The sequence below is a fragment of the Melospiza melodia genome, chromosome 3 (assembly GCF_035770615.1).
Source record: "Melospiza melodia melodia isolate bMelMel2 chromosome 3, bMelMel2.pri, whole genome shotgun sequence".
NCBI lineage: Eukaryota > Metazoa > Chordata > Aves > Passeriformes > Passerellidae > Melospiza > Melospiza melodia.
Window position 1 is genome coordinate 33029837 of NC_086196.1, and position 26993 is coordinate 33056829.

General features: G+C 43.4%; 2 protein-coding genes and 1 long non-coding RNA gene across 5 annotated transcripts; all 3 read right to left on the minus strand.

Moving 5' to 3' along the window:
• Nucleotides 1-298: 298 nt before the first annotated feature.
• Nucleotides 299-6518, minus strand: LOC134415629 (pantetheinase-like). The gene is made up of 7 exons (XM_063151199.1): nucleotides 6274-6518; nucleotides 6039-6169; nucleotides 4790-4982; nucleotides 3898-4189; nucleotides 2366-2739; nucleotides 2039-2209; nucleotides 299-787 (listed from the first exon to the last, which is right to left on the minus strand). The coding sequence occupies exons 1-7, from the start codon at nucleotides 6514-6516 to the stop codon at nucleotides 668-670; spliced, it is 1524 nt and encodes a 507-aa protein (XP_063007269.1). The 5' UTR covers nucleotides 6517-6518; the 3' UTR covers nucleotides 299-667.
• Nucleotides 6519-13131: 6613 nt separating this feature from the next.
• Nucleotides 13132-14601, minus strand: LOC134416698 (uncharacterized). The gene is made up of 2 exons (XR_010027332.1): nucleotides 13935-14601; nucleotides 13132-13748 (listed from the first exon to the last, which is right to left on the minus strand). It is a non-coding gene; the product is annotated as an uncharacterized LOC134416698 (long non-coding RNA).
• Nucleotides 14602-15091: 490 nt separating this feature from the next.
• Nucleotides 15092-26770, minus strand: LOC134415631 (pantetheinase-like). 3 transcript variants are annotated; one of them, XM_063151203.1, is made up of 8 exons: nucleotides 25900-26770; nucleotides 23943-24183; nucleotides 23708-23838; nucleotides 21784-21976; nucleotides 20065-20356; nucleotides 18531-18904; nucleotides 15937-16065; nucleotides 15092-15506 (listed from the first exon to the last, which is right to left on the minus strand). In XM_063151203.1, exons 2-8 carry the CDS (start codon nucleotides 24153-24155, stop codon nucleotides 15387-15389), a joined length of 1452 nt encoding a protein of 483 aa, XP_063007273.1. In that variant the 5' UTR covers nucleotides 24156-24183; nucleotides 25900-26770; the 3' UTR covers nucleotides 15092-15386. The 3 variants fall into 3 exon arrangements, with proteins under 3 accessions (XP_063007273.1, XP_063007272.1, XP_063007271.1); XM_063151202.1 differs by having other exon boundaries at nucleotides 15895-16065; nucleotides 25912-26768; XM_063151201.1 differs by having other exon boundaries at nucleotides 15895-16065; nucleotides 25900-26768.
• Between the last annotated feature and the right edge of the window lie 223 nt (nucleotides 26771-26993).

Genomic DNA, 26993 nt, shown 5'->3' on the forward strand with positions numbered 1-26993 from the left:
CACTCATCTGCCATGTACAAAGAGATGCAAGATCAGCGCGACTGCAGAATTGTATGTGCTTTATCTTATCTTAGCCAGACTGAACACCTGGATGGGTTGTGGAGGATCACTTTCTTTCTCTAAGATTGCACCTAACATAATTTCATATCTGGTTTGCTCTTTATTGTAGAGTACCTAAGGGCAGAATGGGGCCAAGGCTCATTGAGTAGGCCCTGTTGATTGGGCTGTAAGGCTGAAAAATGCAGAAACTTAATGCTTATACAACCTGAAAAACAGGAAGGGCCAAAAGGGACAGAAAGACTTTCTTGGAGAGAATTTATTCTCCAATAAAATGACAAACTACATTTCATAGATTTTGTTATCAGTCTTCTTTCTACTGTAATTCTATCAATCAATATGATATCTTGGGTGAAACAAAATTTATGATTAAAAGATTTACGTGACAGATCCTGCATACTAAAAAATAATTGCACTGGCTCAAGCCCTGTTAAAAAGGCACGCACAGCAAGGTGAACACATCACTTTCTCCCAAATAAGCCAAACTGCCACAGGTGCCGCGCAGAAGTGCAATATATTGCAGAACAGGAATCGTACAAGGTAACTGCTATGGCTGAGGAGGAAACTGCCCTCCTGTCTCTGGTGACTGTGTAACTCCTAAGGACACACTTTACAGGGAAATTCGCAGAGGATGTGGCTGGTCCTTCTCATAAAGCCTTCCAAAAAGTGTCGCTGTTACGAGCGGTTTTGACGTGCCATGCTTGCTTTTCAAACGCCCGTCATGTAGCACCTGGTGGAAAAGGGAAAGAATGGCACTAATGGTCAGCTAACAGAGTAGCAATACTGCATTGTACAGAAAGAATAGGTCTTAGATGCCGTATATTTTGATGCAACACTTTTAAAAACAGTCACGGTAGCGAAAGAAAACAGAATTCTCTCTGGGTCTACCACAGCCTTGCCGTTATAGCCTTCCTGCACTTCCTTAGATCCAGAAATCCTTAAACCTTCCTTTGTCTTTGGAAATAAAATACATTTTCTTCACCTCATAAGAAGGTGAGAGTGAGAATAACTAATTTGTTAGATTCTCTTTAGTTACTCATACAAGGCAACAAAGGTTATATGCACATCTAGGACACACTTGAAACATTTTTTGATTTGTAGACCCCAGAACAATTTTCAGATGGAAATTGAGAATTTAAAGCTATTGCCGTACATAGTTTTTCTTATTTCCATTTTATATATCAATTTGAAATCACTGTTCACCAACTGTGAACACCTGTAACAACTTTTTTTGCCCCTGTGACAAAAGGTAAGCATGTATTTAAGAAAATACAGGCTATTGTTTTAAAATTAGACCATGATCATATTTTAAGATACCAATAAATTCTTTGATGTGCCTATTTTTACAGAAGTCTCCTTCAAAAACAAGTATGAAGGGTGAACAATGCTTTTCAATTTCCTATTGTGTAAAAAAAATCACCTTTGTTTCCCCTAAAATTTTTCAGGTCTTTCTTGCTGTCTTCATTGTCTCTTGTAAACTGTTAAATACTTTTTCCAAATCAATGAGGATTTCATCTAGCCTATTGCATAAAACTAACCTAAGGTTTATGAATGAAAACATCTTCTAGCAAAAATAAGATGTGAACCGCCAAATAAAAAATAAACCCCTACAAACCCCTCAAAAATCACTTTCAACATTCTTAATCGCATAGAATCTCTGCTCTTAAACATGATACTGCTAAGTAATTTTTCTTGTTTGGACAATTTCTTGGAGTATTTTATTTCTTTTTCTCCTAAAATAACCATTATGAGAAGCCTGTAGAAAACAGCTCACTGAAAGCTGTGGTTTCTTCATTTATGATCTAAAGTGGGAAGGCAGATTTGCTGGATTGATTCAATCCTCCATTTAAATCTGTCCCCTTGGGTGCCAGTCAGAAAAACCAAAGAAAGCAGTTCTTGGATGGGGCTTTGCTGCCAGATCAATTTTCAGCCCCACAGCCTGAGAAACCTTGCCACAAGCATCTCCAGGGTGTCCCATTACCTCGAACTCCCCAGGGGCCAGCTGCACCCCGCTGTACAGCACTTCTGGGAAGACGTAGCTGGTGCCAAACGTGCCACTGAGGGAGAACATGTCAAACTTGGTCTGAGCCGTCTCCACGGGCTGCCCACATGTGCTCAGGTTTGTGCTGGGGCACTTGAGCAGAGTGCAGATCTGTGGGGAGGAGGAGACAGAAAGGCAAAACACCACTGAGCTTTCAGCAACCACGAGCTGGATTTGGTAGCAAGCAAAGTTCCCAGGATGCAGTAATGGACAAGTGTTTTTAGGTGGTTGTTACATGGCCACGCTCACATCTAAACATGCAATTACCTGCCAATGGTATTTTATGAGAGAACCGTGAAGCCCATCAAATGCACCCAGGACATAAACTTCATCTCTCCTCTTGTTTGACATCTGGTAGACCAGATGACAGCAAAGGTCTCCTTGGCAAACAGTGTAATTTCCATCCTTGTGCCTGAGTTCTCTGAAAGTGAATATATCCTTCCGGACAGCTCCCGAGAAAGTGTCATTTTCTCCAGCAAACTTCTCGATGCTCGTGGCATGCAAGCTCCAGTTGACAGCAGGGGGGTAGGTGGGGGAAAGACGGGGGCGTGCACTCAACTCTGCTAGCAAGAGACGTCCCTCCTCGGTGTCACTGTCGTAGTGGTAGGCAGCAGGTCCCTCTGGTGTGAACAGCCCACTGCCTGCCAAGGACACCACCGGCCCCCTGTTAGCCAGCACCACACAGCACAGCTTGGCAGGGGTGCCAGTCACCCCCCACACCGCACTGGCATTGCTTTTCAGTGATACTCTGTTCGTTCAATACATTACTGAAAGGTTTTGGAATAATTTTAAAGCACCAAAAAGTCAAAATACCCACCCTAGTGTTAAAGCTTAGGTTTATTGAAAAATAAATCATAGCTCTCAGAGTGGCATATTTGACAAAGGAAGAAATCATGAGGGTAGCTATGTTTCACTAAAGGACACACAGGGCTCTGGCCTAAACTCAGTCTATTTAGGGCAGGCAAAAATGCTCCTTTTCAGGGAAGAGATGCAGCTATATCCTTTTCTTAGTAAAGAGAAAAAAAAGACAGTATGTTGTCATCTTATTGCAAAAGTTCCATAACTTCTTGGTGATTTCTCATGGTCAATTCCTCACGGCACTGACTCCTTCACAGCACAACCAACAAACTCCAACTCCCTTCTCAACCAGCTAACCCTTGTGTAGCACTCCATTCTTATTGGTCCATTTCTTATTGGACCCAGCTGTGGCCTGTTAAAGGCAGGCCCGTTCCTAATCTTTGGTGATTAGCACAGCTGCAACTCCTCAGGTGTGAGATTGCCTTCTGCACTTATTCTCTTGCCTTCTATCCCCCCACGGCAGTAAATCTATTTTCACAGCAAAGCAAAACATAATATCTCTAAGTCTTCAGCAGCCGCAAGAAAAAAGAGTGGAATTCTTCTTTTGGTTTTACACCAATAGGTTCTTTTTTTTTTTCTCCATTTAACTGTTGATTGAATTTTAAGCAGGAAATGCTGCCTCTAGATGAGAGATTGAAAATTTAAGTAAAACTTTTTGCTATTTTCTGAAATAAAATTTCATTTTTAAGTTATCAAAACTTAATTTCTATTTTTCTACTTTTAGAAATGTCTAATGTGTTAATGTCTGTTTTTTTCTATATTTACCTTTTTCAGAACATTCAACATCCTTTTCCTTGAAGTTGTTTGTTGCATTCAGTACCAAATCACAAAGACCTTTAGTCCAATTGAAACACTGTTTTTCAGAGACTTCACTACGTCTAAAACATTTCTGCCTGCTTCTGAATCTGGGAACAATTTTCCTGTTCCTGAATGCAACTCACCTGTCATTGCCATGGTGGTGTTATGAGTATTTGCAGAAAGTAAATTAACACCCATGCCCATAGCCCAGGCAGAGTGAAACTCAATTGCAGTCAGAAAGGGCAGGACATTCATCCAAGCTGTTGGGAAGAGCACGGTGTCCACCTGCATCTTGTTCACCAGGACCACAGCAGGCTCATAGAAAAGGATGTCAAAGCAAGTGAAAATGCCAAACTTCCCAAAAGGAGTCTCAAATGTGACAGCTTCTGGCTCTTTTGGATAATCAAACTGAGTTTCACTTCTAAACAGGTTGTACTGCAGGTGAAGAAAATGGCATATTAAAAACTGAAAATAAGGCAAGATTATGAACAGCTTTTGCATCTGAGACAGGTGTTAATGCAGAATTGGGAGTGGAGGTACCTGAGCTGGCTAGCACAGCCGGTTTGTATCCAATCAACTGACCCTCCCGCCCAAAAAATGGGGTGGCTGTGCCCCATCTACCTCCTGACAGCAATGCCCATCCAGTATTAGCTATACTCCAAGACCAAGGGCCAAGATGTCCCCTGAGTAAGCACTGTCTAGGTTGGCCATGAATGTATCAAGGAAAAGCTAATGTTTATTGAGTATGGAAAATTCTGTCACTGCTTTCTTACCATTTACTGTCATAAATGTAGCCTTTAAGTGTTTGGCAGCTGGCACGCACTCTGCAGCTGTAGTGCTCCTGGGAATAATTTGACTGACTGGTCAAGCAATTACTTATTTTTTCTTCAGGCCATAAGATCATCAAATCATCCTGGACTGGTTGTCACTTTATAGTTATGTAAAATTACTGTATAAACTATCTGAAATTGGTGCCAGAGAGCTGAAAAATTCATTGATAATGAATTAGAAGTTGATGCTGAAACATTTCCTTACCTTATGGTAGCGAGCCACCAGTTTGCCCTGTGTGTCAAAGACAACATCCGTGTTGTAGTGGTACCGACCGTCCCTGGGGCAGCTGGGATCACTGGAGTCACACGGCTTCTTGTCCCCAATATTTGCAACCACATAGATGGAGTTATTTCTGGCCATGCAGCTGAGTCGTTCCTGCACTGGTGTTGGACCAAATCTATTGCATTTTTAGTGAAGGAAAAAAAAAGTCTTATAGAATTCTAAGCACCCCATGTAAAACTAATGCATTCAGAATTACTACACCATTAAATGCACATCCCCAGATGCTGAAAAAGCAATAGATCAAAACACAGGTTTTGTTCGTTTTCTTTTCTGTTCATAGCATCATTTTAAAATGCCAGTCTCTTTTATCTTTAAAAAATGGCCTCCCTGTGTTCTTCTTTCCCGTATCCTTTACAATGTTGTTTTCTGTGTGGATAGAATTTCCAGCTAACATGCATGCAAAGATGTGAAGAGCTTCACAAAGCAAAGACAAAAATAAATCAGTACAGAGACATAAATCTTAAATAGCTGAAAAAGCAAATTATCAAGCAGCTCTAAGCCCTGATTCAGAAGAAAATTTTAGCCTTTTTTAATAATTGTTGTCTGTATGCCTTTAGTAAAAAGTGGGTACACCATTTACAGAGCTGAGGACTCTTGAAATCTAGCTTCATAAAGCCTCAAAAGAGAACATAAAAGGTTAGCTTAGGCATGAACTGAGTCTTTTCAGTGTCCCAAGCTGACACTTTGGGACCACCTCTATGTGTAACACAGCAGATGTGCAGGTGGCTGGATTTCCAAAAGATATTTCTTTCAGATCTAGATTAATATTTTGTGCAATTTGGTTTAGAAATCACTCAGCCACCTGAACTGAGGACTGAACCAGATTGTCTGATCTATGCAGCTACATGATAATAAAACAGCTTCCACTTACAGAAGGTTTTCACAAGTGATCTGAGTCGATAAATTTGTGCATGTTTTTAAAATAATTATTTTGCCTAAAACATCCTCATTTTTGTCCTTTTGCAAGTAAAACTGTCTCAGTGCTTTTACCTGACATATTCTCATTACCATTTAATTAAGAAGTCTTTTTGATGCATCTCATCTCTACAGTACTTGTGAATTTTTATAGAATAAAGAATTAGAAGTTCTTAGTAATTTAGTGTCTGCTGCTCAAGACTCCATGAGACAGATAAAAGGTTGAAATCACCTAAACCACTGCAGAAGGAATCACCTTGAGGGGTCAGTGCAGGGAATCCAATTCACCGCTGGATCAGGGATATCCTCCAGGTAGGGGTAGATGGATTCTCTTGTGAATCGCCAGCCATAGATGCCGTCTTCGGGAGTCACAATGATGTGGGCACCCTGTCACAACAGGCTCCGTTTAAAGGGCACCCACCAACAGACAGCCAGGAGGGTCAGCAGGAGCGGGAAACACTGATGGACAGCCCTCACGGCAGCCCTCGTACCTGCTGGGCAGCTTCCTTGATGGCCCCTTCCAAGACATCCATGTTTCTGTTCATCAGGGCCAAAGCATCGCTGGCAGGGACGGGCGCCTGGGTGGTCTGTGGCAGGATGACGGCGTGCTCGTAGACGGCTGCCAGGAAGGTGTCGGAGGCGAGGGCCCGAAGGGCTGCGAGTGCAAACAGCACAGCGGGCAGGAGAGCCTGGGAAGGGAGCATGGCTGCAGCCTCCCACTCCTGGGTCAGCATGGGGAATATAAACTGGAGGGAAAGAGGAGGAGTAAAGACTAATAGGTTTGCTTTGGCAATAATCTTCCGTTGAGTAATCTGAGAGATTTCTGCCAAAAAGTCCAAGAAGCTTTTCTTGGAATCTGATCTTGTTTCCAATATGAAAGGTTTTAAATAAAATTAGAACAAAAGGCTAAGAGAGCTTGTCAGAAGCCACGTTAATCTACAAGGGGTTCATTGGAAGGAGCACTTGCACATTTCCTTTGCACATCCCTCTCCACGCTTTTGAACCCATCTCAGGGAAAGCCCAGACTCCCCTGGCAAGGATCCACTACTCCACATCACCTTACTGCATATCGCTGCCATCAGTGGAAACTTCAGCCACGACTGAGGGCAGACCACCTGCATGGGGTGCAGTCTTGCTCCAGAGTGCAGACAATTCAGCAATGTTTATGAGACATGGTCCTGCCATACCTCCTGCTTTTGTCCAATGGCTTATTACAGTTCAAGTGGGTGCCTTGAGAGCATCCTCCCCACTGGGCTCACGCTGCAGTATAAACTATCTCTTGAATTGTGCTGACCTCTCTGCCTAGAGCTAACAGACTTGCTTGCTTTGTGAGAAAGAATTTGACGACACAATTTTTTCTTTACTAAGGTCCTTTCAAAAGGAAGGTTTTGTACAACAAGCAACTTGAAATTACTCATGGAAAGCACCATTTTTTCTCAAGGAAATAAATTTTTAGCACATTTTTTTGTAAATAGAATATTCCTACTGCAGTTTTAGATGATCCCTAGAAAAACCTTAGTTAGGACCTGTGCTACTTTAGTGAGAGTAAAGGAGTATAACCTGACTTGTCATTTACCACATAGAAGAAATTCTACAAAAAACCCTTCTTCCTCCTTGAAAAATCTTCCTATTCCCTATGTAGTGTCACCCATAAGAATGATCCTTCTCCATCAGCACCAAGGCCTCTTCCGGAGAAGCCAACACTTCATCAAGTCTATGATTCTAAAATGTCATTGTGCTCACAGATGGCTGCAACATCTGTGTTCAGGGCACAGGGCTCCAGAGCAGATTGCACCCAAAGCACAGAAGAGGCACAAGTTTTAGGAAGCCCCATGTCTGGAGCCTGGAAGTCACCCAAGAGGATGTGGCAGGCAGAGAAAGGCAGTGAGCCTTAAAAAGAGGAAGTCTTGCACAAAACATGGGCATTCCCTGGGGTGGCTAAAAGATGACAGCTAAGTAATCATCCTGTTGGGAAAGACTCAGCATCAAAGACAAGGGAGCTGCCAGCATTGAGCAATTCTGCCTCACAGCAACACAGGGAAGTCACTGAGAAGCCACCACTGTGCTGCAGCTGAAAAAACATGTTACTTACCAGACAGACAAAAAAATCAGGCATAGTATTGCTGTAGTAACACAGTTAAAGCAAACCTGCATCCCAGAAGGAAAACAACTTCGGGAAATCTCAGCAGAGACCAGCGTGGACACATTCCTGCCCAAGCTCAAGGGCATGAGGTGCTGGGAGAGGTAGGCGCCAGCATGGGTAATACCTGTGGCACCCCAGCTCAGCACAGCACAGGCTGGAGTAGCAGGGACTTTGGGGGCTGCTACATATCCCAGGGGAAGCTGCGGGGAAGGTTGTGTGAGCGGAACCATCAGCACACCCACCACTCAATAACCAAGCCCCAAATATCTCTGGTCCCCAAAGATCTCTGTAGGAAGACTGCCGTGAATAGGACACACAGTTTCTGGATTTTGCCTATTGCAATGTTCTTTCTTATATCCACAGATCACTCTGGCAGAAATCTTGAAGCTAAAGCTGCATGTGCACAAAAATCACCTGTATCTGGCACCCAAGTTTCTTACCTTCTTTGGTTCTGACTCAGCAGTCAGGTAACGAAAGGGTTTTCTGCACTACCCTCGAAGAAGTGTTTATTTTTATTGGTGGTTACACGCAGCCTTGTTTTATACAGAGGGAGTTGGTATGTGGGTGATAGGTGGACTTGCACAGGATTACTTTCTGTATGCTTGACTCACTTCTCACAATAACAGATTTCACAATGGTAAGCGTTAAGCAATCTCTGTAGCAAAAAGAATTCAGTGTCATTATGGCTTCTGCCAGATCTGTAGGAGAATACTCAACATACCTTAACCAAACCACAATGGCTTGAACAAAATTCTGGATTCAAGATACTCACCACATTCAGGGTTGGGATCCTACACCACCTGCACACATATTTCATTATCCAGAGGACTGGCATCAGCAGTGAACAAACCTGAAGAAGCCACCTCTCTGCTTTGAGACTGGCCACACACTCCTGCTGACTCCCTTCTGCAAGATGAGACCTTCCCAGGTGCCATAACTTCCCTTAAATCCAGATCCTTTCCCTGGGAGAGAGTTGTGGTATCACCCACCAGGTTCCCTGGGGACAAGCACAGTGTCTGCACTGAGTTTGTACCCATGGGAAGAGACCACACTGGATAAACCCTTGCTGGACTGAGATCAGCCTGTGGTCACACAGTAACTGACTCAAACAGTGAACAATGTTTTAAGACAGTGTGGCTTTAGCAGCAATAATGTTGAGCTTCCATGAGTCAGAGCACATTGTCTGGGGCTTTTGATAAACATGTCATTATGTGAGACATGTCACTGTTATGTCACATGTGACTATCTATTTACATTTGGAAACAAAATGGTCATATGGCGCACAGCAGCGGTAATCAGTGCTGGAGTTTGGAGAATATTTGCGCTCCCAGTGTCTCACCAGCTCCAGAACCAGGGATTGAGGACCTTGAGAGCATCATGGCAAAAATCTCGGATGGGTAAAAAAATGGCTAGATGGCACTAAGTTGGGTGGAAGTGTTGATCTGTGTGAGGGTAGGAAGGGTCTACAGAAAGAGCTGGACAGACTTGACCAATGGAGTAAGGACAATTGCAGGAGGTTCAAGTAGGGGAAGTGCCAGGTCCTACACTTGGATCACAGCAACCCCAGGCAGAGCTACAGGCTGGAAGAGGAGTGGGTCGAGAGCTGTCTGGCAGAAATGGACTTGGGACTGCTGGCTGACAGCTGGCTCAGTAGGAGCCAGCAGTGTGCCCAGGTGGCCAAGAAGATCAATGGCATCTGGGCCTGTATCAATATCAGTGTGGCCAGCAGGAGCAGGGAAGTGATCATCCACTGTACTTAGCACTGGTGAGGCTGCACTTTGGCACTGTGTTTCATTCTGGAACTCTAACAAGGGCATTGAAGTGATGGACCCTGTCCAGAGAAGGGCAACAAGGCTCCTGAAAGGTCTAGAAAACATGCATTATGAGGACCAGCTGAGGGAGCTGGATTTGTTTACTCCAGAGAAGAGGAAGCTCACAGGAGACCTCATCACTCTCTACAACTCCATGAAAGGAGTTTGCTGTGAGGTGAGGGCCAGTCTCTCCTGCTGTGCCTGTAATGAGACGACTAGAGGTAATGGCCTTAAACTGGGACAGAGGAGATTCAGGTTAGATACTAGAAAAAATTTTTTCACTGTACAGGTGGTGAGGCATTGGAATAGGTTGGGCAGGGAGGTGGTTGTGCCCCAGACATGTTTAAGAGAGGTCTGGATATGGCACTGCATGATGCTTTAATGGTTTAGGGGCTACTGCGGCAATGCCAAGTTTACAGCTGGGCTTAATGATCTCAAAGGTCTCTTCCAACCCTGAAAATTCTATGATTCTATGGTGAGACCAGCAATGGTAGCAATGTGGGGAAAAGGAAGGAGAAATTACATAAACAGAGGTCTCTGACCACTCTTAAAGGACACAGCCACAGAACATGCACATCTTTATACACTGATGTGCTGAAAGAAGGTCACTAAGGTCCAGCAGCATCAACAAAACACAGGTCACCAGGGAGAAGAAAAAGCAAAAATGTGAACAGTGCCATCTCACTGGGACTAGATGGTCTGAAACAGAACTATAAATCCCCAAATTCCTACAGAAAATTCATCTGCAGGGCAGCACCACCCATCATTAGCAAGAAGGAGCAAAGGGAAAAGCTTATTTCACATACATTGGTGCTACATGACCAGAAAGAAACAGAGAAGATGGGAGGGAGGAGCTGCTATGAGATACCAGGTCACTCAGTGATTTGTTTACTGGCTGCAGTAAAAATTCTGTCACTGAATAGCATCCAGTGCAGTCAGGAGGTGTCATCAAGCTGTTTTTCAGAAATGACAACCAGAATAATTTGAGGCTTCAATTCCAAGTTTTATTTCAACAGAGGTTTCATACGAATAATGATTCAAATAATGTTCTGACCAAAAACTGGTGGCACGTTTTGTTTCAGGAGGAGCTCTTGGACTGGAGTCCTCATTCAGCTTCCATGATGCTCTCTGTTGCCCTTTCCTACATGATAGGCGCCAATGGCATAAAGGACATAAAATGAAAGCAATACAAATAGGGGGAAAAGGGTCTAATTGTGGTAAAAGAGCAGACAGCACAAGCCATATTCCAGAGAATATTCCAAAGAAATATTGAGCATGTGTATAGACCTGCCACAAATCACATCTTTCACTGCTTTATTTACTGGTCCCATAACAATCTGCAATGAAAAAATATGCAATGCTGTTTTAGTAAGGATGTATAGTCTGGACTACAATTCAGGCTTTCTGAGGATTAGAAGAATAAAAATCCAACAAACAGAGAAAAACAACTGCTGTTTTAAACTAATAAAATATTAGCAATCTTATGACATAGAAAGATATTCTTCTCAATAAATGGTAGTAATAACACAATATTTCCACATTATTGCTAAACAAAACACATTGATGAGTTTTTGCAACTGGAAATGAGAAACATAATTGGGATGGTGGTTGTAGATGATGCTGTATCCCATTTGAATATATATTTGATGTAAGAATAACAGTGTACAGTTTCAGTTATGGAAATATCATGGGGAGCCATGTTGGTTGTGGGTCTTGTTTCAGATGATCCCTTTCATACAACCATCCAAAAAGCATGACAGTAATGACTGATTTAGTTGGTTTTTTTCTTACTTATCAAGCATCCATCATTCAAGACATGATTGAAAAACATGAAACAAGGAGTTTATTAGAGGAGTATCCATATGAGCACATTAAGAGCTCAGAAAAACATGACAAAACAGGAAGAAGGTACATCACAACAAATCTCTCACGGAAACTAATGATTTCATTAAAATGTGTTTAATAGGTCTGACTAATCACTATGAGCAGGTTCACTGTGGCTGCTTTGAGACAGTTTATTCCATTGCTGTCCTGCAGAGGACTTAGCAGGACACAGCTCCAGGCTGTCATAAAAATTTCTTCATTCTAGTATCTTCATATTTCTCAATTTCTGTACTATGTCTCAGTACGTGCAGCTTGCTTCTGAGTTTCTCTAGACCACAGAAATTGCATTAGTATCTCAGTGTCATGCATCCCTTGAGTTTATCCCAGTGTCTCTCCCAGTCACTTCTGTTTAGCTGGGCATCACTTTCCACGGCATTCCGCAAGAAAATATTAATCTGGATAGAATTTTTCATCTGAAATAAGTTATTCAAGTAACTCATTGCCTGTCTCTCGCTAGCCTGAAGCAAAAGAGCAGGCTAGTTCACCAGGTGCAGGACATGCCTGCCTCTCTGCACACCTTTCTGCCCTCATGAACATGCTGTGTATTGAGAGGCCTTCACTTTTAATCTTCAACTCACTTCAAATCCATTTGTTCCTATGACATTTTCCAGTTTTTGACTTTCTAGTATTCGCACTATTCTCATTTGAAAAAAGCTATCTGAGCAGAGGGAATCAGAGCAGGCTGTCTGCTTTCAGCTACAGCAGACTGTCACTGTAGAGCTGGTTCAGAAAATACAGAGAGGCTGATGAACGCAGATACCACAGAGTCCTCGCACAGAGTAGTGCTGACTGAGGGTTTCAATCACTAGGAACTTTGATTTTCATCTGGTGATTTTCATCCCTAAGTACTTCTCTACACACATTCCTAGATCCAGCATGCTCATTCAGGAACCCATAATACAAGCCTTTTAAAGGCTGCAGAAGAGACCTCGGTGATACTTGAACTAATGTAGCTTGGAAGCCTCCCTTTCCTCTCTGCCTCACCTTTTTACCAAACGAAATACAGGCTGAGTCACAGTAAGCACAATCAGACATCAGTGTGAAAGAGGAAGTAGCAAATGCTCCCTTGTTTAGCAATAGCGAACACATCAGCCAGAAAGGTGACTGCCCTGCCAGGGCTGAGCAGAAATATTTACAAGTGCAGGGCCAGGGGAATGCCCCGCAGAATTCCAGTCCCACTGCCGGCACAAGGTGCAGGGGAGTTATCCCTGTTTGCCTCGGTACCAGCAGGCACCGCTCTCCATGTCCTGAGGAGCTGGGAGCTCGCCCAGGAGCAAAGGACTGACACCAGACAAACAAACAAATGCACCGAATAAACTGAACAAAACTGCAGTGACCCGGGCTCTCCGTGCCTGTGGACAATGGAAGGGGGAACTTATCTACAGGATCCGCCTATTTTCCACACCTCTCTCCTCCCAATGCACCCTTCCCACCCCTGTACGGCACCTGTCCCCATCGCTGCCACCACCTGATAGTGGGGGTTGTTATAAATGATCAAATCTGTAGCCAAATTTATGAAAAATTTAACAAAGATTTATTAGATTGATAACAAAAAATAGAAATTTGGAAACAAAAAAAGCCCAGCCACAGCCAAGACAGCGTCTGCCCCAGGTACAGAAGCTGGGTGACCTAGGGTTCCGTCTGATAGAGAGATAGCATTTCCCCCAGAGGTTCGCCCTGAGTGTTTTCAGCAGCCAGCTTATATACAGTTTATTCTGCCTGAGGCAGAGATGAGCACATATTTCTTTTGTCCCTTTGCATGTAAAGTTGGATCCATACATGTGTAGAAACAGAAAAAGACGAAGTCCAAACCCAGACAAATGTCAGAGTGCCCCGGCAGAAGGTGCATTCATATGGAGTAGGTGATGCCAGCTCCTGAGTACCGTGGATTTAATCATATCCAGATGGCAGGTCTTGTGAGCTTTCCTCGGGACATTCCATTCCAGGAAGGTCCAGATGATATCTTCTAAGTTCGTGGTGCCACAGGAAACCTCTGATGGCCCAAGCCAGTCCCATTCATACGGTAACCGATCTGGTAATGTCCCAGCGCTGTCCGGGGAGTGGCTATGATGTGCGTAACTCTGACCTTCAGGGCAACTGCAGGCTTAGCTCACGGCCCAGGCCTCCCCTATTCATATGACAACAGGTTTGATATTATTTTTCTCCTTGTACAGGAACTGGTTATAATTTGAATAGAAGGCAGTCCCCGGCCAGAGTAGTTACAAGCATAGGTTTTGGTCCCCCCTAATATTTTATACATGCATATATCTATTTCTACAGCATGAATTATCTCTACCACATATAACAGGGCTACCTGAGGATTTACTTTGTGAAGCAGGATGCAATGTGGTGCTAAATCAGCTTAGCTGTAGAGGGACTCTGTCGTCAGACGGTGCTCCAGCTTCTCTTGTGCTTAGCGAGAGGAGAGCGTGAGGAAGACAAGCGCGCATCCCAAGGGTTGACGCTGCCTGGAGGAGGCTGTGAAAGGGCGCTCGGCAGCCACGCAATCCCTGCCGAGCGCTGAGCACACGTGAGCAGGAGTCGGGAAGTCAGAAGGCGCTCACTTCTGCCAACAGCACCGAGTCATGTTCCTTGTGCCCTAACAGGACAGCTTTTCCTAGGGCGCGGGGAGAAATTTAAAGATACAATGCTTTTCCTTCCCCAACAGCAGAGTGTTTCCCATTACTTCCACTACATGGATTGTGGCGGGATCCGGTTTGATACTTGCACAGAATACAATCTTGTTTTTAAGACATTCCCTTGTCAAAAAACACCAATGTATTTTGCCTCCTACAAATCTGTATTTTTCAATGATCTTGGTCAGATTAAGTATAAACAATGTTTGTACTTCAAAGCAAAGCTGTGGAACAAACAACAGAATGGGGCACACAGAGAAATCTTAGCTGGGAAACACAAAGCAATCCAGTCCACTTGCCTAAAGCACATTCTGCAGGGCCCACATCCTCACACGTGCCAGCCTGTCCCACCTGCTCCAGGCGTTCCCTTACCCAACTCCTGCTGGCACAGTCCCCGCTCTTCCTTGCACCAGTAGGAGCAACCATTCCATGGGAACACAGACATGCCTCTGAGAAATTGCTTCTTTTGAGCTTTTGTGACACAAATGGTTATCAACAATTCTGTGCTAGGGAGATTTTCCACATCCTAAAAATGTGGCCAGAAAGATTAAAGTAGAGTCCTCCAACTGTGAGTTAGGCCATGGTATGGTAACACACTGCAGTGTGCTGAGCCGAATAACTAGTTTTGTTTGAAGGAACATATATTTGAGACTATTTTTCCTTTTCAAAGGAAGTTAAAATTTTCAGTTTCTGGTAGTCTCTTGTTTACAAAAGTGGCTGTTCAGAAATGGGGTGGGAACAGTGCTGTGGAGATGGCTTTGAATACTCCAACAAAAATTTCAAATAATTAAAAACTGTTGTTTATTGGGGCACAACCCACTTAATCCTACACCGCTAAAATCATAGGAATTTATTTTCGGTTGTTCCCAGTGTTTTTATTGTTCACAGGCCAAACCTATGCCAACCAAATCTACCATATAAAAATTCATACACAACATTCCAGCAGAGTATTGATTTTTGCTGCAAAATCAAGTCAATAAATCAAAGTGCAATAACTATGCCATTAGATAAGGCAACTAGAAAAATAGAATGCCATTTTAATTATGAATTTCACTATTAATTACCATTATTTGTGTTTAATTAGTGTTACAGAAATGGGTAGATGAAAGCTTGAATGATCTGCAGTGAAATCATGCTGAAGCTTGATCCATGGATGGAGGGTCCTTTTCATACCACCTCCCAAAGAGTGTTACACTCAAAACTGGCTTTGATGTAGTATTCCGGTTTATCAGACGTCCATCAGCCAGCACCTGGTTATGAAAAAGCAAAATAAGCAGGAGCATCATCAAAGCACTTGCTACTGTATTGATGACAAAACACAAAATCATATATTCAGTAATGTTGATCTAGTCAAAAGAGCTCCAATCTCAATTGGAGCTAGCAGGAAGGCTGAGAAAAACTACATTTCTGTCTTGAGGGAGATCTGGTTCTAGAGGATTTGGGGGAACAGGGCAGAAGAGAATTGGCAAGGTTGACTTACTGTTTGAATACAACCAAGAAAATCAGGCAGAAATAAAGCTGCCTTGAACTGAAGGCAGAGTACAGAGGACTCTGGTAACAGCTAAGTTACAGAGTGCCAGCTCTTGTAGTGGCTTTTTGACCACTGATGTCTGACAAATCACAAGAGTGTCCCATTACCTCGAACTCCCCAGGGGCCAGCTGCACCCCGCTGTACAGCACCTCTGGGAAGACGTAGCTGGTGCCAAACGTGCCACTGAGGGAGAACATGTCAAACTTGGTCTGAGCCGTCTCCACGGGCTGCCCACATGTGCTCAGGTTTGTGCTGGGGCACTTGAGCAGAGTGCAGATCTGTGGGGAGGAGGAGACAGAAAGGTATTTAGCAAGATGGTAACACTGGTGCCTTGTGTCATCAAAGCTAATGTGCTTCAGAGCAGGTGATGGTCACAGGATCTTCTTCATAACTCTTGGGTGACTCCTTTTCAGTTGTAGCTTATTTTTTTACCACTTGATCTGACTGGGTGTATTCCAGAACTTAGTCTCATAATTTTATAAATAAACTGTCTTAGTCTTATAATTTTATAAATAAATTGGTTTTGACATAAGTGCAGCCAAAGTACTTAATTCATCTCTGAAGTCTGATCCTGTTCCTCCCACAATTCCTATTTGTCTTATTTGAAGGTTTCTTTCCCACAGGTCTTAGTAAGATGAGTTTGTGAATGAAAATTTTAGGCAAACAAAACAAAGTCTTCCACATGGGTACATTGTACAAGTGCACATCCAGGTCCTCTTACTGCTAATTATGTATGTTGCTAATGATACTTCATTAGATGGCCTGGTAGTCCACGGAAGTCTGAATTTGATGTTCCCTGTCCAGATCCTAGTTATATAGGCCAAGGAGATGAAGTTATCATCTTTGGTTACAGTTTTGTGTTAGTAGTTGCAGCACATAGAGTAAAGTAGGAATCACAATGTTGTTTTCCTTTTGTCATGAGAGTTAATTATCCAGCTGCTAAGTGTTTATGGTCTTCATGAGGAAATATGAAATAGGACTAGCACTCCTGATTCAGGAATGATTTGAAGGATGTTGTCTGGTTTTGCTGATAGGTGATGGAGTTTTTCTACATGTCTGGTATTGGGGGATTGCATATTTGCAAAAATTCAGAAGTATTATTAATCAGTAAATATGGTTTTGTGTTGAAATGCAAATAAGCAGAGAAATAAGGTATAAGTTCTGGGGAAATGAAAAAAAAATTGAGGGAAAAGGGAAGAGTAGAAATTCCTGTCTTCTCTAGAACTTTTAATTCTGGCAGAGACTATCTGGCTCACCAAAACTGAATTTATTCAAGTGACCTTCCTAGTATTAGATGAGCTGTTTGCTGGACAACACCTCCCTTCATATCCCAGAGTCTGTATCAGCTGGTACAAAATGTTGATGCTGACAGACAGAAGTAACTAAAAAAAAGTATAGTCTGCTGGCACAATAACTTAATCATGAAGGCAAAGGATGTTTTCAAATATGGCTTTAAGCAAATTCAACCAGGATGTAGCTCACTGTCTTTCCAAATATTTGATTAAAAGAGAGGAAGAGAGGATATTTCCACTAAAAGACATAAGCCATTTAAGTAAGCTTCATTGCTATGATTTGTATAATGACAGAAAAATTAACATCTCTGTGACCCTAACTTATCAGAGCATCTCATAAAGATAGCTATGATCAACTGATTTTTAACAGCATCTCTTTGATGAAAATACAGTGAGACCACATCTGGAGTACTGTGCCCAGGCTCCTCTTCCTTCCAGCACAAGAAAGAAAAGGAGCTACTGGAGAGTGGCCAGCTGAGGCCACAAAGATGATTAGGAATGAGGAGCTTCTCTCTTAGGAGGAGAGACTGTGAGAGCCAGGCCTCTAAGTCTAGAGAAGATTGAGAAGTGTCTCATAAATATATACAAATATCTCAAAGGTGTGTGCCAAGAAGATGGTGCCAGACTCTTTTCAGTGGTGCCCAGCAACAGGACAAGGAGCAGTGACCACAAAAACACAAGAAGTTTCACCTCAACATGAGGAAGAAGAACTTTTTTTACGTGTAGGGTGGCAGAGCATCAGGACAGGCTGCCCAGGGAGTGGGGGGAGATAGAATGTAAGAATCACCAAAGATTAGGAACAGGCCTGCCCTTAACAGGCCACAGCTGTGTCCAATAAGATGAGTGTTACAAAAGGGTGGGTTAGCTGGTTGAGAAGGGAGTTGGAGTTTGTTGGTTGTGCTGTGAAGAAGGAGTCAGTGCTGTGAGGAGGTGCCTGTGAGAAATCACCAAGAAGGTATGGCGCTTTTGCAATAAGATAACAACAAGGAAGGTCTTGGATACTCCCTCTCTGGAGACACTCAAAAGCCACCCAGATGTGTTTTTGTATAATCTGCTGTAGGTGACTGTGCCTTGGCAGAGGGATTGGACTATGTGATCTTCAGATGTCCCTTTCAATCCTAACTATTCTGTGATTCTGTGATACAGAGGAGATTCAGAACACTTACTGCAGGTATTCACAGAAGAGAATGTAAATTTAGCCAATATTGCACACCCCCAAAATAGTGAGTGCACTCTGGGCATTTAGAGGAGGTTCAGAGACCTCTCTATTGCATTTGTTGGATTTGAAGGCAAATAGGCTTGGAAGATTTAGCAACTTCTTTTCATTACTAACAAAAGGTGCCTTATGACTCCAGCATAAAAGAGAGTCATTGTCTTCTCTTTTTCTACCACAGAGCTGAAGGTTTCTCCCTGTAAATAAGCTTCCTAAATAACCCCCTCCAAAGAATTACCTGCAGATAGTACTGTCCTTCAAAAACATGAAGGCCATCAAAAGCACCCAGCACATAAACTTCATCATCTCTTTTCTCTGCCATCTTGTAGCTCAAATGACAGCAGAGGTCTTTTTGGCAGACAGTGATATTCCCCCCAGGCTTAGTGAGCTCTGTGAAAGTAAAGGGATCTTCAAAGATGATTCCTGTGAATTCATGACCATTCTGTGAGAATCTTTCAACACTGAAAGCATAGGAGTTCCAGCTGACAGTAGGTGGAGAGGCAGGAGAAAGACGAGGGTGTGCATCTAGTTCAGCAATGAGGAGGTGACCATCTTCAGTTTTCATGTTGTAGGAGTATGTTCTGGCTCCAGTTGGTGCATAAATTCCACTCCCTGAGGAGAGCACAACAGTCAGTCCAAGAGGAATTTAAAAAATCATGTTGTCCTTCTAGCTGTCTCTACTGATTGCTTATCCACAATTCTACAGAGATTACAGTAATTTTAGTCTCATCAAAGGTGACAGTTAGCAACTCAGTACACAGAGCTCATACTTTGGCGAAGAATACCATTTATTCCCTTAGAGAAGGTCTGCTCAGTGTAGCCAGAGGATGTTTGCGTTTTTATGTTATGTTATGATTGTATTTATGGCCTCCTCAGTTCTCTTTTCCCCTGTGTGCAATAGAGTTGATAATTCCTTTTTTCTTGGCTGATTGATGTGAAAGGACTAGCTACTGATTGAGACAATCCAAAACACAACACAGGCAAGTATCACAGGCCTGTCCATGAACAGAAGGAGACAGCAACTGTCCAGCCCCTTTTACACTGGCTGAGAACTCCTCCCCTCATGAGTAATTCGCATCTGAACAGCACCAAGCAACAGAGGGAAATCAAAGGTCTGTCACACTCATCACTGCAAAAGCCTGTCAGGCATTTCAAATGAAAAGTCCCAAAACAATACTGTGGTTGCACAGCTCAGTGAAGATACTGGTCTAATTGAAATACACTATTCTATAACCTGAGCTGTAAAAAAAAAAATCAATGCTACATTCTAAAATGAAAATGTGGACATCTTAGCGGTGTTACTACAACAGGCCTGAACATCCTGAACATGTGTTTTTAATGGTTTTCTGTAATAGTGTTAAATACAGCTATAAAAATAAATATTTCATTTGGCAGAATAAATGTAGCCACATATATGGTTTATAAGTATATTTACAGTTTGGCATTCAACCACAGACTTATAAGTGGAGATGAAAAGAGCCTTAAAAATCATGAAAATTTCTGTTCAGGCATAAGGGCAGTGACCTACTACTTATTTAGAGCCATTAAAAGGAAAGATAATCCTAAGAAGCTAGGGAAAATAAAACACTACAAGTTTTGTTGTGTCTTTATGAAACCAATCGGAAAAGGATTCATCAGCTTTAATATCTGTTGACTAGACTGTTCACTTTCTAGAGAAATACCTTATATTCCTCTGCAAAATCACTTCGTAGAACGGGGAATAAGAGATTCATGGTTATAAAGATCCTTGCACAGAGTGAAAATTAAGTTACCTGTCATTTCCATGCTGGTGTTGTGAGTATTGGCAGCTAAGACATTGACACCCATGCCCATAGCCCAGGCAGAGTGAAACTCAATTGCAGTCAGAAAGGGCAGGACATTCATCCAAGCTGTTGGGAAGAGCACGGTGTCCACCTGCATCTTGTTCACCAGGACCACAGCAGGCTCATAGAAAAGGATGTCAAAGCAAGTGAAAATGCCAAACTTCCCAAAAGGAGTCTCAAAGGTGACAGCTTCTGGCTCTTTTGGATAATTAAACTGATTTTCTCCTTGAAAGAGATTATACTGTAGGGGAAGGAAAATAGAGAAACCAGTTAGAGGCACTTACTAACCATGTGACTTGTATTCATTCCCTAAAGCTGCTCAGATTGACTACAGAAAATTTTTGAAGTGTGTTGGAAGCCCTCACAAGTAGGAAATCAGGCAAAAATTATATGATCATCATACCCAAAATATGGAACACATATTGCATACTGCCCTGGCATCCTGCTAGGAAAGCAGCCAGCTGCCTTCAGGTCTGCTGGTGTCATCCGCATAACAATAATCTCTCCATTCTCCCCACCTAGTTTATATTTCTGGCAAACCAAATGCAATCAGAAGAGAAATAGTAATGTAAGAGAAGTATGGGGGATCTGGTGCTAAAAGACAAAATTGGTGAAGTTGGTATGGAGATGCCCAGAAGCACTGACGTACAGAGCACGCACATGAACCACAAGACAGTATTTGGGACACTGCAGAGTAAAAAACAAAGGCTGTGCTGATGGGGGAAAGGCAGATGATCTCAGCCAACAGAAAAACTGAAGTTTTTGACATCCTCAGCTTTCCAACATTTTCCTTCTTCCTTCACATACACGTCTTTTTTTATAAATGACCACATGGCCTGAAAGTAAATATGGATACCAAGCCAGAAAAGAAGTTCAAGTTCACTTGTAATTCGGCACCTGGGCCATAGCAGGCTGGGAGACAGACTTGCTTTATCAATGTTTCATTCAGCCAGTTTACTCACAAATAGATATCTTGGCATCTTTTCTCTAAACAACCAGATGAAATACTGGGCCCAAAGTGCATTAAATAAACTGACTTCACTCTACCCACACTGGCAGGATATCTGGCACATATTCATAAACAGCTTTGATGGAACTGGCAGGTAGGAACATATTACTGAAAGAGGAACTTCCATTTGGTGCAAATGACCCAATATTCTTATCTCTTTTTACACCCATCTGGCATTTTCACTTGCTTTGCTATGTCCAAACAATTCCCATTGTGCAAAAACTGTGCCAAAACAGCATCAGAAATAAAGATCCTGCCTCTCTGAAGTCAGACTGCTCATCTACGATGAAATGGATGTGAACATTGAAATCCTGGAACATGAAGTGGTAGTCTGGTGAAAAGCTGGCACTGAAAACTGAAGCTGCTCAAGCAGCAGAATTTACAGTAGTAGCGAGCTAATGAACTGAGGAGGTCAGCCAAAACCATATGCCACTAAATTGCACCAGAACAATCATTTTTCATTCCAGTCTGTTTTGAGAAACACGACAGCAAATGCAAATTTGGCATCGACACTTCATAGCAAGAGAGATATTCTTTTAAGTTATAAAGAAAAACAAAACTCTGACAGTGGACAATGACTGGCATCTTATTCTTTTCCCAAACCCAGACATTTTGGAAGTAGGGGAAAATTAATTTCTGTCTCTCCAAGGCCACTTTACCTTGTGGTAGCGAGCCACAAGTTTGCCCTGTGCATCAAAGACAACATCCGTGTTGTAGTGGTACCGACCGTCCCTGGGGCAGCTGGGATCACTGGAGTCACACGGCTTCTTGTCCCCGATATTTGCAACCACATAGATGGAGTTATTTCTGGCCATGCAGCTGAGTCGTTCCTGCACTGGTGCTGGACCAAATCTAACGTATTTTCAGGAAGGAAAAAAATTAAAATTAACAAAACCTGTGCTGTCAGTGGGGTCCATTTCCACAGTACCTGAGGTCACACCAGCAGCATCTCCAACCCTACAGCCATGGCACGGTAGGCAGATACACAGAGATGCTGCAGTGCTTCCTCAGATTGCTTCCTGCACCTTGGGGTAGGCCCTGGAGACCTCCCTTTGGCCTCTGCAGGGACATGCCTGCCAGTCTCCTTCAGCACCTGGAACATGCTCTGCAGTAAACAGATAATCCTTGGGCTGGGAAAGGGAGGGAGAGCAATCTCTGGGCAGAGGAAGACACTAGCTTGTTGTCACACAAGCAAATATTTTAGCGTCAGGCATGCTGACACCTGAGGGCTGCAGCTCTGGGCCCTTAGCACGCTAAGCAGGGTTGAGCTCTGGGATAATGCAGATGATATGATCAAGGCAATTCAGCATTCTCTTCCTCCCATAGACAGGCGCACATAAACCTATAACCACAGCATGAAGAGCAGTGGGCTATTAATTTCGAGACATGACAGTGTCCATGTGCCAGAAACTGGCTGCACCTCTGAAGCATCCATACCAGGCCATAAAGAGAGCAGCCATCCATTCCCCTTTGCAGCATGGCAATGCCTACGGCTTTGCAAGGTGTGCATGGGCCACACAAGGAGGACCTCCATGCAAGATACACACACAGCACCAGGAATAAGGCAAGCCAGACACTGACAGCAAGTGTTATATTCCCAAAAGCTGCTAGTGAAACCTCTGATTTGGAACAGTGAGGAGGCATTCAGATCACCTCTGCTAAACCTGCATGATGCACTAGAATAAAGACCTGCTTAGACACACTGCCACCCCACACTCCACCTTCAATGAAAGACTGTATACTTTAGCTACTTATATCTCAGCAAAAAGTTGCATATCCCTGCACTGAGTTACTATATTCCCACTGATACAATAACCTGCTCTCATCAAGGAAGTGCAGAAAGCCATGATGAAAAGGGCAGACCACAGCTGTAATTCCATAGCTGAACACGTATTACATGCTGTAGGAGTCTAAAGTCCAGTCCTCAGCTATAGCTTAGTTTGTCACTGCTGAAACATGCAGCTTGAATGACAGATCATGTTCTATAGCACAGAGACTCTAGCAATTCAGACTTTATCTTACCTCAACTGTGGAAAACCAAGATTAAAAATTCCTGGGATTTTATCGTTTAGAAGTTTGGACTTTAATTACTGACTTCATCATCTCTTATTATCTGCTGAGAGACTACTTCATGGCTGTCCACAAAAATGATTTGTGTGCTTTTGTTTCAACATGTCATTTGCAAAAGACAAACAAACCAAAAAATCAAAGAAATACTACTGTTAATAATTTACAGTCAGTTCTATTCAAAATAGTGTGGAAAAATTAAAAGCAGAAGAAGAAGCAGGATATATTCTGGCATCAAAAAAAGAGATTTCCTCAACTTTTAGTAACCCAAATTCTGTATATTGTTTGAATTTCTCCTTAAAGTTTCTAATTAAAAAAAAAAAAATCTTAATGTTTCCTGCATTGAATAGTCATGGACATGGTATATATTAACCATTTAACTACCTCCATACTCAATTTCAATTAAAACTTATGTCAGAGTCATTAGCAGTTTTTAGTCATTTAATGTGAGCTGCTCAAGACTCCATGAGACAGATAAAAGGTTGAAATCACCTAAACCACTGCAGAAGGAATCACCTTGAGGGGTCAGTGCAGGGAATCCAATTCACCGCTGGATCAGGGATATCCTCCAGGTAGGGGTAGATGGATTCTCTTGTGAATCGCCAGCCATAGATGCCGTCTTCGGGAGTCACAATGATGTGGGCACCCTGTCACAACAGGCTCCGTTTAAAGGGCACCCACCAACAGACAGCCAGGAGGGTCAGCAGGAGCGGGAAACACTGATGGACAGCCCTCACGGCAGCCCTCGTACCTGCTGGGCAGCTTCCTTGATGGCCCCTTCCAAGACATCCATGTTTCTGTTCATCAGGGCCAAAGCATCGCTGGCAGGGACGGGCTCCTGGGTGGGATGTGGCAGGATGACGGCGTGCTCGTAGACGGCTGCCAGGAAGGTGTCGGAGGCGAGGGCCCGAAGGGCTGCGAGTGCAAACAGCACAGCGGGCAGGAGAGCCTGGGAAGGGAGCATGGCTGCAGCCTCCCACTCCTGGAGTGCTCTGGACAAACAGTGCAAAAGCAACATGCACAGAAAAGAGAAGGGGGACAAAGTTTACTTTGAAAGAGGGAGGAACGAACTGCAGGTATGTTAAAGCATTACCTTGGAACCAAGTGAGATATAAGACAGTATTGCAGTACACAGTAAGGATGACATAACTGAACAAACTAAAAATGCTGGGCAATGCCAAGACTAATGGGGCCAGTAAAAAAATAAGTCATTAAAACCATATCTAGAAAGCACAGGCCAATTTTTGTTGTTATACTCTTCTCTATCACTGATTACAGCAAGACTTTTTCTGTGTGGGCTCAGCTGATACCCAGGTGGATATTGCCACCAGTGGAGCTGGCCTTCTGTGAATTTTGAGTGGCAAAACTCAGGGTAATAAAACCTTTATTCTAGTATCTTGGTATTCCTCAGTTCCTATGCTATGTCTCAGTATGTGCAGGTGGCTTCTGAGTTTCTCTAGACCACAGAAATTGCATTAGCATCTCTCTGTTCTTAGATGTCATGCAGCCAACAAGCCAGCAACAGAACTGTCCCTTGAGTTTATCCCAGTGTCTCTCCCAGTCACTTCTGTTTAGCTGAACACCACTTTCCAAGAGTATTCCAACAGAAAATACGAATCTGGATAGAATTTTTCATCTGAAATAAGGCATGTAAGTAACTCATTGCCTGTCTCTCGCTAGCCTGAAGCAAAAGAGCAGGCTAGTTCACCAGGTGCAGGACATGCCTGCCTCTCTGCACACCTTTCTGCCCTCATGAACATGCTGTGTATTGAGAGGCCTTCACTTTTAATCTTCAACTCACTTCAAATCCATTTGCTCCTATGACATTTTCCAGTTTTTGACTTTCTAGTATTCGCACTATTCTCATTTGAAAAAAGCTATCTGAGCAGAAAGAATCAGAGCAGGCTGTCTGCTTTCAGCTACAGCAGACTGTCACTGTAGAGCTGGTTCAGAAAATACAGAGAGGCTGATGAACGCAGATACCACAGAGTCCTCTCACAGAGTAGTGCTGACTGAGGGTTTCAATCACTAGGAACTTTGATTTTCATCTGGTGATTTTCATCCCTAAGTACTTCTCTACACACATTCCTAGATCCAGCATGCTCATTCAGGAACCTATAATACAAGCCTTTTAAAGGCTGCAGGAGAGACCTCGGTGATACTTGAACTAATGTAGCTTGGAAGCCTCCCTTTCCTCTCTGCCTCACCTTTTTACCAAACGAAATACAGGCTGAGTCACAGTAAGCACAATCAGACATCAGTGTGAAAGAGGAAGTAGCAAATGCTCCCTTGTTTAGCAATAGCGAACACATCAGCCAGAAAGGTGACTGCCCTGCCAGGGCTGAGCAGAAATATTTACAAGTGCAGGGCCACGGGAATGCCCCGCAGAATTCCAGTCCCACTGCCGGCACAAGGTGCAGGGGAGTTATCCCTGTTTGCCTCGGTACCAGCAGGCACCGCTCCCTATGTCCTGAGGAGCTGGGAGCTCGCCCAGGAGCAAAGGACTGACACCAGACAAACAAACAAATGCACCGAATAAACTGAACAAAACTGCAGTGACCTGGGCTCTCCGTGCCTGTGGACAATGGAAGGGGAAAATTATCTACAGGATCCGCCTGTTTTCCACATCTCTCTCCTCCCAGTGCACCCTTCCCACCCCTGTACGGCACCCGTCCCCATCGCTGCCACCGCCTGGTGGTGGGCGCTACCTGAGGATTTACTTTGTGAAGCAGGATGCAATGTGGTGCTAAATCAGCTTAGCTGTAGAGGGACTCTGTCGTCAGACGGTGCTCCAGCTTCTCTTGTGCTTAGCGAGAGGAGAGCGTGAGGAAGACAAGCGCGCATCCCAAGGGTTAAGGCTGCCTGGAGGAGGCTGTGAAAGGGCGCTCGGCAGCCACGCAATCCCTGCCGAGCGCTGAGCACACGTGAGCAGGAGTCGGGAAGTCAGAAGGCGCTCACTTCTGCCAACAGCACCGAGTCATGTTCCTTGTGCCCTAACAGGACAGCTTTCCCTAGGGCGCGGGGAGAAATTTAAAGATACAATGCTTTTCCTTCCCCAACAGCAGAGTGTTTCCCATTACTTCCACTACATGGATTGTGGCGGGATCCGGTTTGATACTTGCACAGAATACAATCTTATTTTTAAGACATTCCCTTGTCAAAAAACACCAATGTATTTTGCCTCCTACAAGTCTGTATTTTTCAATGATCTTGGTCAGATTAAGTATAAACAATGTTTGTACTTCAAAGCAAAGCTGTGGAACAAACAACAGAATGGGGCACACACAGAAATCTTAGCTGGGAAACACAAAGCAATCCAGTCCACTTGCCTAAAGCACATTCTGCAGGGCCCACATCCTCACACGTGCCAGCCTGTCCCACCTGCTCCAGGTGTTCCCTCCCCTTACCCAACTCCTGCTGGCACAGTCCCCGCTCTCCCTTGCACCAGTAGGAGCAACCATTCCATGGGAACACAGACATGCCTCTGAGAAATTGCTTCTTTTGAGCTTTTGTGACACAAATGGTTATCAACAATTCTGTGCTAGGGAGATTTTCCACATCCTAAAAATGTGGCCAGAAAGATTAAAGTAGAGTCCTCCAACTGTGAGTTAGGCCATGGTATGGTAACACACTGCAGTGTGCTGAGCTGAATAACTAGTTTTGTTTGAAGGAACATATATTTGAGACTATTTTTCCTTTTCAAAGGAAGTTAAAATTTTCAGTTTCTGGTAGTCTCTTGTTTACAAAAGTGGCTGTTCAGAAATGGGGTGGGAACAGTGCTGTGGAGATGGCTTTGAATACT